This window comes from Solanum tuberosum, unplaced genomic scaffold (assembly GCF_000226075.1).
Source record: "Solanum tuberosum cultivar DM 1-3 516 R44 unplaced genomic scaffold, SolTub_3.0 scf00148, whole genome shotgun sequence".
In the NCBI taxonomy this organism is placed as follows: domain Eukaryota; kingdom Viridiplantae; phylum Streptophyta; class Magnoliopsida; order Solanales; family Solanaceae; genus Solanum; species Solanum tuberosum.
This window is the reverse complement of record NW_006239071.1, coordinates 1,086,681-1,108,136: the sequence shown is the minus strand read 5'-3', so window position 1 is coordinate 1,108,136 and position 21,456 is coordinate 1,086,681. Positions and strand designations below refer to the sequence as shown.

Sequence of the window (21,456 nt, the reverse complement as noted above, 5' to 3'; positions counted from 1 at the left end):
GCTGTGTTTTGCCTTTCCTTGACGTCTATTCCAGAACATGAGCATTCCTAGATGGATATTTTGATTATTTTGTTTTGTAACAATATTTCCATTACATTTTGCTCATGAATGATTTATCGAATGTGATACACAGGAAGTACTTTTCAACACTAATTTTTTTTATGTGGTGATGTCCGGGCCTCTCTACCTTCCCGAGGTAGAGGTAAGGTAAGCGTGAACTCTACCCTCCTCGAGGTAGGGATAAGGTTTGCGTAAACTCTATCCTCTTTAAACTCTATCTGTGAGGGATTACACTAGGTTTGTTGTTATTGTGAGTCTTAATAGTTTGTCCATTACATATTTGTTGTTGTTGCGAGTCTTAATAGTTTGTCCATTACATAGCACATATGCAGCATTCTTTTTCCACAAATTTCACATTAGAAGTTGAAAAAAGAAGAAGAGCTGTCTAAGGTATAGAGGTATTCCAAATGCTATATCTTTGAAAAAAATAGTGTGGGCTCTGTTCTAAGCGGATAATATCACATCATGTTAATAATATATTTGGGCTGATTTAATATGATAAATAAACAATATCATAGTTGATAGTTCGGCTAAATGAGTATGGAAATGACCGAGGGTAGCTCTCGAATCGAGAAACAAGTGTAGCAAAGTGATGATATTCAGCGACAAGATTTGAAGTTTATAACTAATATTCAATGAATTTTGTTACATATATGGAGTTTCAATCAAAATCACTGATTTTTTTTTAACGATAACTCTATGTTCAAAATGTAAAACTTAAGGAGATGATCTGGGTAAACCCCCTTTTTTGGTGAGGTAAGGCACCTCCCACTTTCTGCTAGAGCAAAAATGAAAGAAATCGTGTATGTAATCCGCCCTCAAAGAGAGCTCAGCTCAAGAGGACTCAATTTTTGAGTCGACAACTAAAATTTAGTCATAATTTCTAGTTGATCAAACTCGAAGAATGATCTATAGAGTTAAAACTTTCACAGTTTAACTAAAAAGTTACTGAATAACATAATTCTCTTTACTATTTACCTTCAACATTTGTGCTCGAATAAGCAAAACTTTAAAATATCCTTTTTCAACTTCGACTTCAAATATTATTATTTTTTACGAACTTCAATCAAATCATGTCCAAACGCCTACTAAGCACGTCGAAAATGTTGAACTTGCCTGAAATGTTTTTGAGCTGCTAAATTACCAGAAATTGCTTCATCATTCTCCTTCTCATCTTTAATTAATTTGGAACTTTCACTATCATCACATAAAACATTAAAAATGGTGTTTAGAACAAAGCCAAATATTAGAATTAAAGAAAAAATAGCTGCAGTGCCTTGTAAATTCATAATTTTTGTATGAAGAAATAATTAGAAGTGGAATTATTATATATAGAGGGAAGTTTAGGTGGTGAATTTTTAGTTGAAAAGTGGTGGGACCTATGAATTATGTTCTTGAAATAAAATTACAAGTAGAATATCTAGTCATTTTGTCCTTTTGTTTTATCTTTTTGTTTTTGTCTTTTTGTTTTCCTTTTTTGGAAGAAAACAAAATTTTTAGCCTACTTTATTGACCCCTTATGTCTAAAGAATTTACTTGGAAATAATTATTTTTGAGAATTGAAATTTTTTGACGATCAGTAGCGCATAATTCAAAACTTGATGAATAATCAATTATCACTTAATATCAAGATTTCGTTTGTCGCATGATTTTGAACTAGTGATGATGTGTGCTTAACTTTGGTACATGTACATCATCATCATGAATTGCGCGCTTGAAGAATAATAATACATACTTCGAAATTTAACGAATCATAAAGTCGCCCCTATTATATATACATCAATCGTCTCTACTTAGAAGCTAATATTTTGACGTCTACAAAATTTTAACTTGCGTGCCTAATTTAGGGACAAATCATGCAATATGTTTGGGGGTTAGTGATGGATGATTCAAAACTTGATAGATATTAGATCAATCATAAATATTGTATTTTCACTTAAAATTACTAAACTTTTGTATACGATGCATGATTTAATTATAATACATATCATGTGTTGCATTCTTAATACTGACCAAAATCCCGAGACAATTTACTATTGAAAATTAAATTGCACAATAAGATGATAGTGAAATCTATGATTGAACTAAGTTTATTTTAATTATTATAAAAGGTACAATAATGATGAAAATGATAAATGAATTAATGGTAAAATATGTAGAAGAAATTAGTGATATCCAACTGGAAAAGTTTGGTAACATACAGTAAAAAGGAATTAAATAATTGTCTTTTTAATATTATCCCATTATAACTCTCTTTTACATGATCTTATTGTATAGATTCTTTTCTGTACCACTAGTGAGTACATGTACATTCATGATATATATTTTTTTGATAGTCGCAGTGTTCAAACAAAGTAAAGTGTATCACAATTAATTTTATAATATACTTATCATCTTTCACCAATAACAAATATAAATAACTTTGTCTTTCACGATTAAGACATATATGGGAAAAAATCAACTTAGCCATGGCAAAACACAAATTTATGGGTGATTTATAAAAATAACACCTTGAAGTTTCAACTCCTTTTATCGTATGGATAAAACTTTAAGTTTTAACAAATTTTACACCCTAATAATTTTTGACTTTTAACCTTAAAGATTTGACATGAAACATCCATTTTAATAAAGTTCATTAATTAGGTGTAATATGATCATTACAAAGCCTTCTAAAAGCCCTTAAACAATCAATTCGCTAGAGACCTTGATACATTCTTTAACAATATGCATAACGTTTCAATTATTTAACAATGCATATAACAATTGAATATATGGGTTTAAATGATGTGTAACTATAAATAATATTATTAAGGGGTGTGTTCAATAGATGAAGGAACATATTTTTCAATTTTCTCATATTTAATTTGGTTGGTAGGAATTTTGAAAAATATTTTTCTACAAAAACGAATCTGTTAATAATGAAAAAAATAACTTCCCTAGTAAAAGTATAGATTGTGTCCTCCTTATATATCCTCCAACGCACTTCATCTTCATCCCCCAACCCAGCGGAGCTCCCATCCCCACACCGCTACCCCGACCCACCCTCTCTTGTATTTGTTTAGATTCTATATAAATATTTTGTGCTTACGTTAAATAACCATCATGAAAAACGTTTTTCTTCGTATCGAAAACTAAATTGAAATTTCTTTCATTTTATTCCACGTAAGCAAAAGAATTATATTAATCTGTTTCGAGTCTCCACTTCTCAAAAGTCAAACTCTTTGACTGAAAAACAAATCAACGGCCACAAATGCCTCCAATCTCTCATCAGTCATCACGACCGTCCATTTCTCATTTCAAATTTCAAAATTCCTATAAAGCCCAAAGGTTATTCTCGTCATTTCACATTCTATTGCCGCAAAAAAAATGAAACTTCAACCGTTTGAAAAGCTTCTTCTTCTTCTTCAGTAACAAACTCCAACTTCCTAAAATCTGTTAAAAATCTCTGAAAATTTTTCAATTTTTTTGAAGAGCTAAATGAAAATGACTACAGAGAAGAAGAAGGGAGTGTCGAATTTCTATGAGTTTCATAGTTTTCTTGATCCGGGATGTCCGATTACGCCAATGGGTCCATTTCGTGATAATATTCGGTATTTTCTTCAGGAATGTGCTGAGGTTGAGGAGTATACAGTTGAAGGAATGCCAATTTGGTGTACGTTTCTGGTGCATAAGAGTAAAGGTGTGCTGATTCCTCTTTACACCATTGAAGAGAATGTGAAGAGCTCTGTTAGAACTTTCTGTGATCACTGTCGATGTGCTGGTAAGTATTGAATTTGAATACCCTTTTGGCTGTTTTATCGATTTTTGAAGTTGGGTTTTGGAGATTTAGTGGTTCTTTTGAGTTTTTGGGGTTAATGGGTTTTGGGGATTTGTCGGTTCTTTTGAGATTTTTGAGTTTTGGGGTTTATGGGTTTTGAGAATTCAATGGTTCTTTTGAGTTTTGGGGTTTATGGGATTTGGGAATTATTTTGGTTCGTTTGAGTTTTGGGGTTTATGGGTTTAAGGAATCTGTGAAATTTTGGTTTTCAGGTTGGAGTCATCATCTTGTTTCGAAGAGGAAGTACCATTTGATTATACCAGCTGATAGTGAATGGAAAAATCATCTTGATGATGGTGTTTTTGATGATCAAACTCACATTTTGCATGGTTTAATTCATTCTAATGGATTTGGGCATTTGATTTCACTTAATGGAATTGAGGGTGGATCGAAATATCTCTGTGGCCGTGAAGTAATGGATCTCTGGGATCGTATTTGCACGAGTTTTCGAGCTCGGTAATGAACATTTCTCTATGATTTTAAGATATCTGATTCTGTTTTGAATGTATTAGTTCAGTTCTTGAAATATGTTCATCTGTTTCTCTTAACAGGAAAATCACTGTTGAAGATGTATCCAGGAAGCATATGATGGATTTGCGCTTGTTGTATGGGGTTGCTTATGGACATACATGGTTTGGCCGGTGGGGTTACAAGTTTAGCCATGGAAGTTTTGGGATAATGGAACACCACTATGAAAAAGCTATTGAAATGCTAAGCTCAATTGAGCTTGATGAGGTGATTGATGATTTCAGATACATCAGTAGATCCAATGTTATGAAGCAGGTGATTGCTTGTTATAGAGGTTTGAGCAACACTCCTTTGATCACGGTCCGTGACCTCTTCAGGTTCATCCTTGCTGTCAAGTCCTGCAATTCAGTTAAGGAGAAGCCAAATGTTGCTGCTCCTCTTGTACGAGCCTGTTCTTCACGATACTTGATGAGAAATGCTGCACCAAACAAGTCTGTGGGGAAGGAGAAATCAGTGAGGTACAGAAAGTTTTCGAATGTTGCAGCATCTCTTGACAGTAGATGGCCAGTGAGGAGACTTGAGTTCACTGCAGATGTGATTGTTGAGGCGTTGAGAGAAAAGAGAGAAGCAATCAGATTTGGAAGTTGTGGCATGAGTAGGCAAGAGGCGCGGGATGCTGCTCGTCTCCACATTGGCGATACAGGATTGATTGACTATGTGCTGAAATCAATGAACAATGTGATTATTGGAGGCTATGTAGTTCGTCGTGCAGTGAACCGAGCCACGAGGGTGTTGGAGTACACGATTCAGGAACTTCGGAATTGTGATCAGCCTGAACAAGAAAAGCTCCCCGAGCCATTTCAGGACTATGCTGTTAATCCTGGAGCTGATGCGTACACTGATGTTTTATGCTTGTATAATAATCTTCTTCTGAGCTTCGCGGAATCTGATGAGTTAAGCCTGGCTGTTAGGATAGTATCAGACAGCAAGCAATTTTTAAAGGAATGGCCATTTCGTGATGATCCAGATGACAGCTTGTTGAGGTTCATTTGTTGCATTTTGCCAAGTTCTAATGGTTTGGAAGCTGTATTTACAAAGGGATATCCCCCAGGAGAGGTGGTTGAAGTTCCGCTACACTCAACAATTGGTGATCTAAAGATAGCAGTTGAGTCTGCAATGAGGGACACTTACTGCATTATGGACAATTTGATGATAACAGATATTGCAGGGATGGAGCAACTGGAAGATTATGAAGTGCTCTTTGGCATCGTCCAGTCTGGCTCAGAACTTTGGGTGAGGGGTTTCGGGTTGGATTTGGACAGTGAGTTGAAAAATGAAGGAGGGTCTGATAACTGGACAGTGAACTGTAGGTGTGGTGCTCGGGATGATGATGGTGAAAGGATGGTTTCATGTGATATATGTGAGATATGGCAGCATACTCGCTGCTGTGGCTTCGAAGATTCTGAGGTTGTGCCACCATTGTTTGTCTGTGAGGCTTGCTGCACTTCACTTGCACCACCAAGAGCACAGAACAGCTTTGAGTTTGCTCATTATGGGACTGCTGCAGCACTAGTGCCTTGTGCTTCTCACTTTGGCATGGACCTGATATACTGAACTTTTAGGGGCAGATCACTGAGGTCAAGATTTGTATAGACATCAAAGTATAATCAATCGTAGTCATATACTTGTGCAGTTTCTTTGTGATTCTTTTCTCTTGTTACACATGTAACTCGATTCTTTCAAAGACAAACACAATAATCAATGATGATCCATATATTCTGCGCGTCCCCCTGCTTCTTTACACTTTTGTTTCAGAACTTATTGTCCATTTATCTGTTTGATAGAAAGAATGAATGAAGAAGAGGCTTATTGTCCATTGAAAATCTAGTTATGAATGCTGGATGGCCTATATGCTGATGAATCTCGTACACACTCCGTTTCAATCTGTTTGTTTTACTTTCTTTTTTAGTTTTGTTCCAAAACGAATGCATCTTTTCTTGAACTCCATGCCAAGTTAAAATCAAAGAAACAAATTGAAATGAAAGCAGTATCTTTTTTTCTTTTCGATTCGAATGATTCTTTTACTGTTTAAATGACATTCTTATTTGCACTAGTCTCCTCTACATTCTTAGCATTAGCAGTTGAAAACTTAAAACTTGCAAGATACATAAAATGGCAAAATGTTAAGATGTTTGGTACAAAACCTCAAAGCTTCATTCCACATAACCTTTAAGACAAAAGGCCAAATAACCACTTAATATCACATATAATACTAATTAAATTGGTTTGTATTTAAATCCAGTTAGGAGTTTTTTTTTTCTTTTGCATTTGTCTCCTCCATGTCTTGTTTTTCATCCAAACTCTCAAATTTTCTTATTAGTCTTTCATTCGTCTTCATAATTTATAATTATAAAGGATAAGCACAAGTACACCCCTAGACTATGACCAAAATTTCAGAGACACACCTTAACTAAACTAAGGTCTTATTAATCATTATTCTCTTCTCAGTGAAAGCAATGATGAGGTGAGTTATTTATTTCTTTTCTTTCAATGTCAGAACTTTGAACATATTTTATAATCATTGTATGATATTATTATGCATATTCATTCTTCTTCTTTTTTTTCTTAGAAGATCTTTATTGAAATGCTCTTGTTTTTTCAAATATTTTGATTTGTAGATGTGTCAAATTTGATTTGGAAAGCTAAATAAGAGGTCAACGTACATTTTTTGGGATATTCAAAAACTGGTATATCATCAGGTTCTTATAAACATAAGTATTGTTTGGATATTCACTTTTTTTATTCTGTAGTAATGATCGAGACATATGTATTTTTATAATTAATTGAATTAAGCATTTCTATAGTTATAATTTTTTTAATTTTATTTTATAAATTTTGTAAGACTTTTTGGATATTTATAAGGTTCTCAGTTGATACAAAATAAAAATTTTGCATGTGCAGTATAAGCATTGGATCGTATGTTTGCATCGGGTGATTTAGTTATTCTATTTAATCTTAATCCTTTTATTTATTTTATATTATATTATATTATATTATGTGTAACTTATTTTTTTTTCATCGATATTTTAATTTGATATTATATTTCACCTAGGGTTGTTCATGGTTATGGTTAAACAACCAAACCGAACCACAATCCGAATCAAACCGATTAAAAAAACTGATATTTGGTTGGATTTGGTTAGGTTTGGATTTTGAATTTTGAAAACCGATACTATTTGGTTTGGTTTTGGTTTTACAAAAGAATATCCGCAAAAATAACCAAACCGAACCGTTAAATTATATATATAAATTTTATAATTATTTATATATTATTCATAAATAAAATATAAATATTTTATTAAATTTTAATTAACTTAAGTCTTTAACTTTATTATTTTCTTAAGCCCAACACTTAAATTTCAGCCCAAGTATTAAAATCCTAATTCTAACTCAACCAAAAATTTATTATTTAAGTGATTTTTACATTTGGAGCACTGATTTTTTTTTTTTTTTTGGTTTATTAGGAAAAATTCTCAGTTGTCACAACATGCAAGATTCAATATGTTATATATTTATCCAAGACAACTCTGCTAATATTGATTTTCCACTACATATATACATTGCTTTCTCTTTTTAGATATAAGTCTTCTAACAGGGTAATGAGATTTTTTAGTCCTGTTTCAATTGTTCTATGACTAGCATTGCTTAATAAAATTTACAATAGATTTTTTTATTGTTTATGTACTATGAATTCGTGTCTATCGAGATGCATATGCCCTCAAAAAACTATATACTTTCAAACCGAAATAACCAAAAAAATTGAACCAAACCGAACCAAACCAACAATAACCAAACCGACGGTTATTTTTTTGATTTGGTTTGGTTTGGTCATAGAAATTTAAAAACCGATTAATTGTGGTTTGGATTTGGTTTTAACCAATAACCGATCCAAACCGAACCATGAACACCCCTAATTTCACCCATCAAGTTATTCGAATAATCAAAATTTTAGAGTAAATATAGAAGCTATACTCATAATTTAGTTTAGAGTACACCGAATTTCCACATCTGATGCAGGTTGTGAAAATAAAACAATTTCATCAAATTATATTTTTAGGTTCATATATGTATATTGATCACAAGGAAGCATTTACATGCAAATTATAATTTAGGTAGACAAATACATCTCAAATCTAATATAAAAGTTATGTGAAATATTCTACGAAAAAACACATTTTAAAGAAATATTGTATTCTTTAACATCATAAAGTAACATATATGCACATATCATATAAAGCAACTATTATAAATAGTAGTTAACCATGTATTCAAGGAAAACTAGTATCTGTAATAGCTACTTAAAAGGCCCCTCTGAGGGCCATACTGTTGTTCCAACCGTTCCCCTTCGCCTTAATATTATATATTTATCCATGTTTGATTAAAAAAAAACTATTATAAATAGTATCAAAATTTCGTTAATTTATATTTCAATCCTGTAAATGTTATATTCATTTTGAATGCAAGTGTACGGGGATTAAAATATAAAATTAATATTCATCATCCGTAGAAACTTGTATTTTTGATGTACTTCAATTTCTATTTTTAACATCTAACATATAAGTTGAAGTTGTATTTTCTACACCAACTAATAGGGATATGTGCACATAATTAGTTTAAGAAAACGAACATACCTTGATGAAGTTATTGTTCATTTTTTTAGGGATATACGTGCATCGAACTAGTTTAAGAAAAAGAACATACCTTCACAAAATTGTTATTGTTCATTTTTTTTTCAGGGATATACGTGCATCGAACTAGTTTAAGAAAAATAACATACCATTACAAAATTGTTATTGTTCATTTTTTTAAAGAAATCTTGATGTTCGCTTATTACTCTTGCAGATTTTTGATTTTGCAGTATTTGATTACGAACTTCTCTAATTTATTCTGTTTTTTTTTCCTTTTTTGTATGCATCGTTATTTTGAATGAGGCGGGTAGGCCTTTAATAGTTTTCAGAATAATAATAATAATAATGATAATAATGATAATAATAATAATAATAAAAAAGAGTATCGAGGAAGAAAGAGAACAATATAGGTGAAAAAAAATCAAGACCCCAAGCATGGATAACAATAAAGCTTCAGCTGATAAGGATAACAATGAAGGCTCGATTGATAAGGATGACAATGAAGACTCAAAGTGAAACAACGATAAGTTGGAACAAAAAGAGAACATTCTAGGTGAAAAAAAAATCAGCACGCATGGATAACAATGATGCCTCGACTGATAAGGATAGCAATGAAGACTCGTTTGATAAGGATAGCAATGAATTGAAGACTCAGCTCGACTGATAAGGATTGCAATGAAGCCTCGTTTGATAAGCCGAAGAATGATGCAAGGCATAATGAGCAGAAACATTTGTCCTTCGTAGTCTCTAGATTTGCCTCGTTTGAGCAGAAACATTCTCCTTCGTAGTCTCTAGATTTGCCAAGTTTGATAAGCGGAAGAATGATCGGCATAGCAGAAACATTCTCCTTCATAGTCTCTAAATTTGCAAAGCAGTGACATGCTTAAACATTCCCTTTTTGCGAGGATTGCTCTCTAGATTTGCGGGAATATTAAGCCGAAGAATGATCGGCATAATGAGCAGAAACATTCTCCTTCATAGTCTTTAGATTTGCAAAGCAATGACATGCTTAAATCAGTGGCGGAGCCAGGATTTTTGCCAAGGGTGTTCATACTTTAGGACAAGTAAAAAAATAAACCTTGCTAGTCAGATTATAAAGATTGGCTTCAAAATAGTCATACCTCAATATCAAATTAACCAAATATCCAAAATGAAAATTCTTAAAACAGAAACTTACAAAATATTTTCATAATACTTCATCTCTTGAAATGTTTTCATAATACACTCATTAGAAACATCTTTAAATACTTTTTTCTAACTTTTGTACTTTTTCTTAAGAGAAAAACGGAACAAATATTAAATAAATGAAATGTTCAAGCCTAGGATCGAACCCAATGAAAAAATTTAAAGAAAACGCCAACACTTGGGCTCGAACTCGGAACGCTGAGGCATCTTTGCACAACCTTAACCACTGGGCTGTCAACCTTTATTGTGTCAATGTTGTTCAACAGTTAGTATATATCCAAAAAACTCGATATTTAGTATATATACCCGTAAAAAAATTTCGACGAAGGTTGTTCATCTGACCACCCTCGCCATGTCATAGCTCCGCCCCTGGCTTAAACATTCCCTTTATATCAAATTATCATATATTATTAAAAGTGGAAAGTATCAAAGTGCAAAGTTGAATTACCTTTTTACCCCTACACTAAATTAAAATGTTGTAAAGTATTTATATTAATTAATTATTAACTACTAATCCAACACAAAAGTTAATTTTTTACTCATTAGTTATGAGTTACACCTCCTCCAATATCACTTTTAGGCATTTTCAGTTTTCTAAGCATCAAGATATTTTTCAGTTTTCTAGACGTATATTTAATTAAATTAAGAGAAAACATTAAATCCCCCTGAACTTGGGAGCAAAACTTACTTTGGCGCTTTAACTTTAGGGGTAATTATTTACCCCCTAGTCTCTTTTCAAGTGAAATAAAATACACCCAAATCGGTGACATGACAAGTCAAAAAGATAACAACGCGTTTATGTCAAAAACTTCTTTTTACTTCGCTTTTAGTATTTCATTGTTAGGATGATCGGGGATCTATTCCCGACATCCCTCTTTGTTTTAGAGGCTTCATAGACAGTCAGATAGTTAGTAGTTCAGTTGTCTTTACATTTTCATTTCATATGTTAAGACTTGAGTTACCATTTTGGCCAAGTTGAATGTTGACTTTTAAACATTCTAAGTTATTGTGTTAAACCATTGAGTAAGTGCATTTGATCATTGTAATAATGCTTAGAGTCTTCCGCTGAGTAAGTAAGTCAGGCTAAGGATTCGCTTGGGACCAGCAATGGTTCTCGAGTGTCAGCCACGTCCAGGGTGTAGGCTCGGGGCATGACATAAAAAGAAACAAAAAAGAATTAAAAATCAAATTTTAAATAATGTTTAATGTGATGCTGATGTGGCAATGGCGTGGCGCTGATGTAGCAATGATATGGCGCTGACGTATCAATGACATGGCGCGTGTGAAATGCACTTGCCATTGTGAGACTGGTAGTATAATATTAGGGTGTATTTTAATTCACTTGAAAAGAGATTAGGGGGTAAATAATTATCCGTAAAGTTAAAGTGCTAAAGTAAGTTTTGCAGCCAAGTTCAGGAGGAATTTTATGTATTTTCTCTTAAATTAAATTAAATTGAATAGTACAATAGATGCATGTAATCTCTTTAGTTAGGAATATGAATAACTAACTTCATTAAATCTATATATATTGTAATCTATTATCATTTCTTTACTTATTTTTATCCTCTCTATATAGTTTTCGATATTTCTTGTATTTGTTTTCTTTAATATATATCTTTTTCTTGATTTGGTTTTGCTAATTATTAATTCTTATTTATTTTTCTTCTGTTTCAGGTTTTTACCTTCCGATTTTGAATTCTTCACTTCTCATTCACATCATCAGATAAGTAATAGGTGCGATGTTTGTTTCACAAAAATATAATGTAATCTTTAGGAAAATTGTGATATGTATGACATTTTTTAGAAGGATAAATGATATAGACTTTAGATTCATAAAAAAATATTATTTCGTTGAGTGGATACTTTTTTGAAGATGTACACCCAATATTTTTAAATAAGATATTTTAAATATTTCAACCATTTATATCAAGTTTCTTATTCGTGAGTATAGATCGATTATATTATATTCTGTAATATGATTATATTTAAATAATTTAATTAATATTTACCTGTCAAATTTACATATGAAAGGACTCATAATCTTGAATCAAACAAAGAAAATTGTACGTGCTATTGGATTTTTATATATCGAATAAATTTTCTAATGACATTAATTATTAACTATCTCTATCACAAATAAACACTATTTTAAGTGTATCCCTTGAAATTGACAATGATACATTATCCACCTTACAGAAACATGTATATGTTGATCAGTATTTGTACAACATGAAATACGACTTTTATTCGGCAACAACTTCTTGATATGCATGTGTCTATAAAAAGGAGATTACAGTTTCTTACACAAGATACAAACTTTAAGATGTGTGAAACACTTGCAAACATAATCAACGTTACTTATGTCACATATAAACTATTTGCTGTTGAAATATTTTAAAAATAATAATAAGGGAAATGTTGTACCAAGTATAAGATATATTAGAACTATATAAGAAAAATATCACATATACCAATTCAATTGATTGTGTATAACTACAAATAATTTGTGTATAACTACAAATAATTATGCTCTCTCTGTCCCAATTTATGTGACTTACTTTCCTCTTTACTCTGTCCAAAAAAGAATGATACATTTCTATATTAAGTAACAATTTAACTATAAAATGTTTATTTTACGTACCCTTAATGAAATGATTTATAGCCACATAAATTTTTATCATTCATTTTGAACCATAAATTTTAAAAGTCTTCCTTTCATTCTTAAATTTCATGCCAAGTCAAACTACCTCACATAAAATGAGACGGAGGGAGTAGTTCTCTTTCAAAATTTAGTTAATATTACTTGCAAATTTTAGTAGCATCTATATCATTTAATTTTTTTGTACTAATTAACACAAGACACACGTGCAACGCACGTGCCTAGAGACTAGTAAAATAAATAACAATGAGTCACGAGCTTGAAATTCTAAACTTGTTGAATTCAATTCAATTACATCAGCGGTATTAAAAACAAGTTCTCATGGTGTTGGCAAGTCATAGCGGCAAATAGGGCAATAATGGTTCATGTCCAACCAGGTTATAATACAATTTCCATGAAACATATGAGAGCAAGGCATGCAAACGATCTTTCCACCCTCCTTCTTGGACACAAGTTGTTCAAGACATATGACACAGTCAATATCCTTCAAACATTGAACATCATCATCAATCTCCATTCTCACCGGCAACTCCATTATTGATGTCTTAGTAGCAGGTACCATACCTCCACTCAAGCGCCACGGAACTCTCCCATCCAAAACATATTCCAATTTCAAAGTCATATCAACAAAAATCTGACAATTAGTACCACGACCCTTTTTCAATCCATCTCCAATAATTTTATCCATATAAAATATCATTCGTTTAATGAGATAGTCATCAGAAACCTCATAATAGTCACCCCAATTGGTGAGATGTTCTTTAAGAATACTGAAAAACACGTCGTGTGACGTGTATTGATAAGGGCATAGTTTGAGTTCAAATGATCTTGTCTCAAATTCATGAAATTCATCCAAATATATGAGTTTTGAAGGTTGATTTACGGGTGATTTACGCCAAGCGTCTTGTTGAGCAAAAAGGTTATACTGAAGGACTATATTAGGTAAATCACTCCTAATATTACCACCATTACTATTATTATTATCGTTATACCATCTTAATTCTGGTCGAAAAAAGAAGGCTGTTTTAGTGGCGAAGTGGTGACGCCTTTCTCTGAAATTAACCATTGAAATTGAAATTATTGAATTTCTTAACCCCTCTTATATAGAGGTAGAGGTGAGAAGAGAAGCAAATCCAACTCAAATTAGGTTTTGCAGACCTACTCAAATTCGGATATGTAATATGACCATAAAAAGAATATTAGGGTTTCCATAAATGGATGAATAATTACCAAAAATATTAGTGAAAAATAATAAATAGGAAACAATAAAACTTTTAAGTGTATGATAAATGAAAAGTTTATTATTAGATTTTTATTTTTTTTTACCTTTAATATTTCTCTTCTTGTTTCTTCTTTAGCTCGAGACGATGTTGAACCCTATTGACCATTATACTCGAATCCTCATACGATTCTTGAACTATCTCCACTTGAAAATTAAAACATGTTGAAGGACCACACATTGAGAGTGCAGCTTGGTCATAAGCTAAAGCAGCTTCTTCAGCAAGTATTAAAACTTACAAGATAACAAAAATACAAGATTACAACTGAAAATGAAATGAAGAAATAAAAATAGTCACACTTTCTCTTAATTGAATCACTTTGTTCGTATAATGATAACTCTAGTATTGCTTAATTGAACCGACATTAGCTTTTCAATGGATTGGTCATATACTTGTGTTTGTGTCTAACGGGATACGTACGTCGTCAAAAAAAATATTACTTTCAAACCGAATAAACCAGAAAAACTAAACCAAACCGAACCAAAACCGACAATAACCAAACCGATGGTTACTTATTTCGTTTGGTTTTAGAAATTTAAAAAACCGACTAAATTGGTTTGATTTTGGTTTTAATCAATAACCGATCCAAGCCGAACCACAAACACCCCTAACTATAGAAATGCTTAAATTAATTATAAAATGCATAGGTCTCGATCATTATTACAAAATAAAGAAAGTGAGTATCTAAACAATGCTTAAATTTGACTATAAGAACCGGATGATATACTGATTCCTGAACATCTCAAAAAACGTACCTTGCCCACTTTGTTAGCTTTCCAAATCAAATCTGGCATATCTACAAATCAAAATAATTTGAAAGCAAAAATATTTCAATAAAGATCTTATAAGAAACGAAAAAAGAATGAATGTTTAGAATAATATCATACAATGATTACAAAATATGTTCAAAGTTCTATCATTGAAAGGAAAGAAACGGAGAATTCACCTCATCATTGCTTTCACTGAGAAGAGAATAATGATTAACAAAAATACGTAAAGAATGGTAATTAGATAAATATGATAAGATAAATAAAAGGATAATAAAGGAAAATGGAGATTGTAAAGCAAAGAAAAATAAATTTGGTAAGAAAATTTTTGCCCAAAAATAAAGAGGATAAAACAATTGTGTCATAGCATAATAATTAATATAAATTAGTATAAATTGCTTTCTTTTTTTCTACTAATTGTACTTTAAAACGTTATTTAATTTAATACACCATTTAGGTTAATTAAATGTAAATCATGAGAGGAAAAAAAAAAGAATAAATGAAAAAAATAGAATATGAAAAGGCACAAGAATTAATTAGTAGTGTAATTTTCAGAGATTAATTCATATTACACAAAAAAATAAAGAAAAAAGTGACACAAAAATTAATTAGCAGTATAATTATTCAAAAATCAATACACACTTAAAATCATTTTAATTATAAATTATGAAGATAAAGAAAAGGTTAATAAGAGAAATTGAGAGTTTGGATGAAAATCAGGACATGAAATTTTCTTCAACAATGCAGAGTAGAGATGGAAAAAAAACAATGATCAGTACCAAGAAAATTCCTTCATGTTGTTGTTCAGCCTCTTCTTTGTAGCAAGAAAATTGAAACCTAAATGTCATGAAAATTGAAAAAAAAAATATATGGCGTTTGGTGTAAACAAGTGCGGTATAGGTAAGGTAAAGTCTACTCAGTCCTTATTCGTGGGAGGATTTTTTCAAAGTAAATATGCTTGACTAATAGGTCAACATTTTGTTCTTTTTGTAGTTTACTCTATTCAGACAAGTGCATAATGAAATAAATATTTTTTGTAGTTTTGGAGACTTTGCAATGCAAATAACTTAGAAATATTGGAACGGACAACGTATACATATACAATTGTTGTTCTACTAGAATTCAAAAGCATCCACAAAACAGTAAAAGTTGTCAGGTTTTCAACCAAATTACCCCAGAGACATAGAAGCAAAACATAAATCCGGAGGAAATAAGACAAACTAAATATCTAAACTATCTTAGATTTTGTTCGGATAGATATTTGAGAGTTGAATATTGCCCCCCCATAAAAGTCTTGAGCGAGTAAAAACTTGGAATATGTACTCTAGTTGTATCAAGATTTCTCCATCTTTCCAAGTTAGGATTGGTATATATCTACAAAAATGGATAAAATCCCTATATTGATCAATACAAATGCGATCCTTAGTCCAAGATTCAGCTACTCCATAGACAAACATAGACAATTCCCCAATTCTACTAGTGTCATACACGAGGGTTGAGATATCCCCAACTCTTCTTGCGTCAAATACGCGAATTTCTCCATTTCTCATAAACTCCAAAAGTATAAACCTCCAATTCTGATATTTCAGAACGAACCCCAAACTTTCTAGTCACTGATTAGACTAATTTATACTGTCCAGAGACATCACTAAAGCAAAATCCATAAACAACACGACAAACACTTTTCTCTAGTTTGGGCCATTTAAAGTTGAAATACTCGCCCAAAAGAGGATTACTAATGTAAACTGAAGTATTTATATCATACATATTAGTCATCACCAATGAATCCAATACATGAACCAATTATTCTAAATAGATAGGTTTTTTAGAGCGGCGATAAGAAAAATCATAACAATTTTCAAGTTCAAGAAGCTGATTCATCAATTATTAATTGTTATTCAAAAGTAAGACTTTTTGAAAGTTTGACCAAACACAATTATAACGAGTTAGAGGTTAAGCGAGATCATAAATTTTGAAATTAGGCATAATACATAAATAGATATTCTAACTTGACCTTAATTGACAAGTAAGTTTCTTAACTTTGAGAATGCACATCTAAACACATTGACTTTGGTCTCAACTAACAACTAAACACTCCAACTTGTCCCCACTGTATCTCATGGACACATGACGTTGATGTGCCACACAAATTTCAGAGGTGTCTAGATGATTGTTTGTAAGTTGGTTTCCGATAGACCCTCTGCAGGTATAGAGAGTCCGTTTCTGGTAGACCCTTGGTTCAACAAAAGCAAGTTGTGCAAAATAAGGCTATATCCATTTAACAGGAGGTTGATCAATTTAACTCAACTTTACAAACAAACAAAAAACCCTGTTTACTACTTCTATACAAAATGGTTAAGGAAAAACAAGGAATTCTTTCTGTCTTTCTCATTTCTAATCCTATTGCTTTACAAAATTTCATGGGCAAGAGAATTTGCGCCATGTTACTACTCATAATTTTCTCAATCGGGAAGTAAGATCAATGAACACGTCTTCCTTGCAAGGTTTTGTGAGACCACCCATTGGATGATCAAAGCCAAACTCTTCTTCAGCTTGAGCTAAAAAGTCTTGAAATAAAGGCTGGCTCAGGTATGATATTGGCACGACAAACCTCTTCTTCTGGCTCTCTCCTACATATACTGCACAATGCCCTTTTGGAACACCTGTTGAAGATCTCCTTAGGATTCGATTAGCTTGAATAAATGGAGTCACTTTGATACCCATTATCTCAAGAGATATGTATTTCTAAATGATGAAGTATAAACAACAAGAACTTTGAGTATTACACAAAAAATGAAAAGTCTTTTGAATGCCAGGATACTTGTGTTTTACTGAAATGTTTGGGTCTGATTATATATATATAAGTCTATGACAAGTTTCATATCTTAATGTTTGGTGGTTAAGAGCAATTGGTGGCCACTGGTGAGACTGAGAGACAATGGCACATGAACTTTCTCATGGTTTTGCTTACTCTGTTACTGTCAAAGTATTCAACACCATAAATTTGTTGAAGAGCAACACTAGCTAGGCCCTACTACTTCTCATGATTTGAAACAGAAGAAGAAACTCTTAAATTTACATCCACAAGAAAGGATGAAGTTTCTGAATTGGTTCAGGACCACCTTATTTAGAGGTTAGGTGACAGAGAATGACCAGATAAGGATAGCAACAGAAATACCACGAGAGAAACAAAGATAACATGATGCGAAATATCACATGGCATTGCCTTCTAAATCTTTGACAAGCACTTATGATCCATGGCATTTTGACTAGGCATAGAATTTTAAGAAACAAATTTGAAACTTATGATCCAAAACAAGCCATAAATATTTATGTGACGGTGCCAAGAGTTCATCGGGCTAAAAAGGACTCACTAAATCATTAACTAATCACTAACTAATACTAAAAGAACCGTCTTTTCTGTATATTTTCCCACTTCTCGTCCCAAAAGGAGAAATTTAAAGTAAAATTATTTCTAACTATAACAATCCGTCCTTTTCCATAAACATACCAAAAGGGAACCACACAAACTAGGACAGAGGAAGTGTAAATAAAAAAAATCCCTAAAATTTCAACAAAATACAGATAAAAAGATCACTAAAAAATTTCAACAGATACTCTCTCGGTTTCAATTTATTTATCTTACTTATCTTTTTAGTACGTTTAAAACAATACACCTTTCCTTTCTCGACAACTCTTTAAATCTAGATTTGGAAGTTGTGGGATGAGTAGGCAAGAGGCGCGGGATGCTGCTCGTCTCCACATTGGCGATACAGGATTGATTGACTATGTGCTGAAATCAACGAACAATGTGATTATTGGAGGCTATGTAGTTCGTCGTGCAGTGAACCGAGCCACGAGGGTGTTGGAGTACACGATTCAGGAACTTCGGAATTGTGATCAGCCTGAACAAGAAAAGCTCCCCGAGCCATTTCAGGACTATGCTGTTAATCCTGGAGCTGATGCGTACACTGATGTTTTATGCTTGTATAATAATCTTCTTCTGAGCTTCGCGGAATCTGATGAGTTAAGCCTGGCTGTTAGGATAGTATCAGACAGCAAGCAATTTTTGAAGGAATGGCCATTTCGTGATGATCCAGATGACAGCTTGTTGAGGTTCATTTGTTGCATTTTGCCAAGTTCTAATGGTTTGGAAGCTGTATTTACAAAGGGATATCCCCCAGGAGAGGTGGTTGAAGTTCCGCTACACTCAACAATTGGTGATCTAAAGATAGCAGTTGAGTCTGCAATGAGGGGCACTTACTGCATTATAGACAATTTGATGATAACAGATATTGCAGGGATGGAGCAACTAGAAGATTATGAAGTGCTCTTTGGCATCGTCCAGTCTGGCTCAGAACTTTGGGTGAGGGGTTTCGGGTTGGATTTGGACAGTGAGTTGAAAAATGAAGGAGGGTCTGATAACTGGACAGTGAACTGTAGGTGTGGTGCTCGGGATGATGATGGTGAAAGGATGGTTTCATGTGATATATGTGAGATATGGCAACATACTCGCTGTTGTGGCATCGAAGATTCTGAGGTTGTGCCACCATTGTTTGTCTGTGAGGCTTGCTGCACTTCACTTGCACCACCAAGAGCACAGAACAGCTTTGAGTTTGGTCATTATGGGACTGCTGCAGCACTAGTGCCTTGTGCTTCTCACTTTGGCATGGACCTGATATACAGAACTTTTAGGGGCAGATCACTGATGTCAGGATTTGTATAGACATCAAAAGGATAATCAATCATGTTCTAGTAGTCATATATTTGTGCAGTTTCTCTGTATTCTTTTCCATTGTAACTCGATTCTTTCAAAGACAAACACAATAAGCAATGATGATCCATATATTCTGCGCATCCCCCTGCTTCTTTACAACTTCCCTTTCAGAACTTATTGTTCATGTATCTATTTGATTTACTTGTATGATGACCCTTCCTTTGTGTCTGGAGGTTTTCGATATCTTTCCGAGCCCTTTTGTGGGTTTTGACTTAAAATGGTTTTTGGAAGTGGGACCCACTTTTTATCGAAATGACCTTTGATGGAAATTTCGACTGCGCCGTTGAGTCTGGAATGTCGAATTTGGTATGGTTGCATATCTCGTTTGCATGCACGGGGTTCCGAACGAGATCGGAGCACCCCATCGGAATTTTAAGTTTTGGAAATGTTGCAGATTTTCTGCAATTTATTGCAGAAAATCAGCAACATTTCTCAAATTCCAAACCCTCATAACTTTCTCATCTCTCAACCGATTTGGGCGATTCAAAAGGCAAAGTTGTGAGATTTTTCGAGGGTAACGTGTTGGTGATCTCGGATAGTGATTTGGAGTCCCCGTTTGAGGTAATTTTCGAAAAATACCTGCTGCCTCACCGTTTTTGTGAGCCTTTTTTTTTGGAAATTTTTGAGACTTATTTTCTTAGTCATTTTAGATCCTATTTTGGTGATTTTTGAGGCTATCTTGAGTGGTTTTTCGAAGAGAACATTGTGGTGTTGTCAGATTTTTCTGTAGACCGCTTGTTTTTGGTAAATTCACTGCTGTCCCATTTCTGATTTTTGAGAAAATTTGGGTTTTGTTGCATGTTGATATTGTGTTGTTCCCGAGCCCCGAATTGTGTCCCATTTTGGGACATGAGCTGGGAAAACTGGTTAGGACCCACTTTTGGGGTTAGTTTCGGAATTTCCTACGCGGGTCCCACTTTCCCCGTTTTGACTCCAAAATTGACCCGTCTCCGTTTGTTGTGATTTTGGTGTCTAAACGACCGTATTAACGTTGTGACTCTATTTTTGATAGCGGGGCAGCATTTCGAGACCGTTCGGAAAGGGAAAGCTCCGAAGGAGTGATTTTGGAGCGCGTGTGATCGACCTACAGGTAGGCTACGGTTTCCCTCTCTTAGATTGAGCTTGAGAGTGTGAATGCATGTTGATTAGTTGGGAGTTGGGTTGGTAGTTATTGAATCATGTATAGGTGTTCAGAAATTATGTTTTTGGCCTATTTCGAGAATTATCGGGTAAATGGGAGCATGCTTTGTGTTACTAATTGACCCTCCTCGTTATGTGGAGTGCTTGCATGCTTAATTTACTGTTTATTTGAAGCATGTTGGGCCTTAGTTTAGGTTTGACTAGGACTTGCCTTAGAAATGTATGATTCGGAATCAATAGGCCTTAGTTTTACCCCGGCGTCGCTCGGTCGACTTAGATCCCTGTAAACTGGTGTAGCAGACTTGAGTTTGATAGTTTGGGCCTTAGCTAGGCGATACTCTTCCTCTGATTATAGTTATCCTTATTTTCCCCGATGTTACGGCTTCACGAGTTACATCAGCAACACTAGTTCTACTTCGCGATTTGAATTTGGTTCCAAGGACTTTCATTGATTGGCTATGTGTGGACGGCGTTTCACGGACATTTATGAGTATGGATCGATTGGGACTCTTTCAACAGCTACATTGGCACCTTTATAGAGCATCCGGTTAGAGTTCCGGCCTCAGTTACTTGATATTTGTGATTGGTTACTTGGGTACTTCTGGTGAGCATCCG

The 21,456-nt window shown here is 33.4% G+C and overlaps 3 protein-coding genes across 3 annotated transcripts; 2 read left to right on the top strand and 1 right to left on the bottom strand.

Annotated features, from left to right (window-relative positions):
* Positions 1–3,490: 3,490 nt before the first annotated feature.
* Positions 3,491–6,027, top strand: LOC102589031 (PHD finger protein MALE MEIOCYTE DEATH 1). The gene is made up of 3 exons (XM_006352356.2): positions 3,491–3,820; positions 4,090–4,333; positions 4,429–6,027. The coding sequence occupies exons 1-3, from the start codon at positions 3,538–3,540 to the stop codon at positions 5,957–5,959; spliced, it is 2,058 nt and encodes a 685-aa protein (XP_006352418.1). The 5' UTR covers positions 3,491–3,537; the 3' UTR covers positions 5,960–6,027.
* An 11,012-nt stretch (positions 6,028–17,039) lies between these two features.
* LOC107061529 (auxin-responsive protein SAUR21-like) lies at positions 17,040–17,737 on the bottom strand. The gene has a single exon (XM_015310883.1). The coding sequence runs from the start codon at positions 17,646–17,648 to the stop codon at positions 17,376–17,378; it is 273 nt and encodes a 90-aa protein (XP_015166369.1). The 5' UTR covers positions 17,649–17,737; the 3' UTR covers positions 17,040–17,375.
* Positions 17,738–18,648: 911 nt separating this feature from the next.
* Positions 18,649–19,650, top strand: LOC102581982 (PHD finger protein MALE MEIOCYTE DEATH 1-like). Its single transcript, XM_006352417.1, has one exon. It carries the CDS (start codon positions 18,649–18,651, stop codon positions 19,648–19,650), a length of 1,002 nt encoding a protein of 333 aa, XP_006352479.1.
* Positions 19,651–21,456: the final 1,806 nt, after the last annotated feature.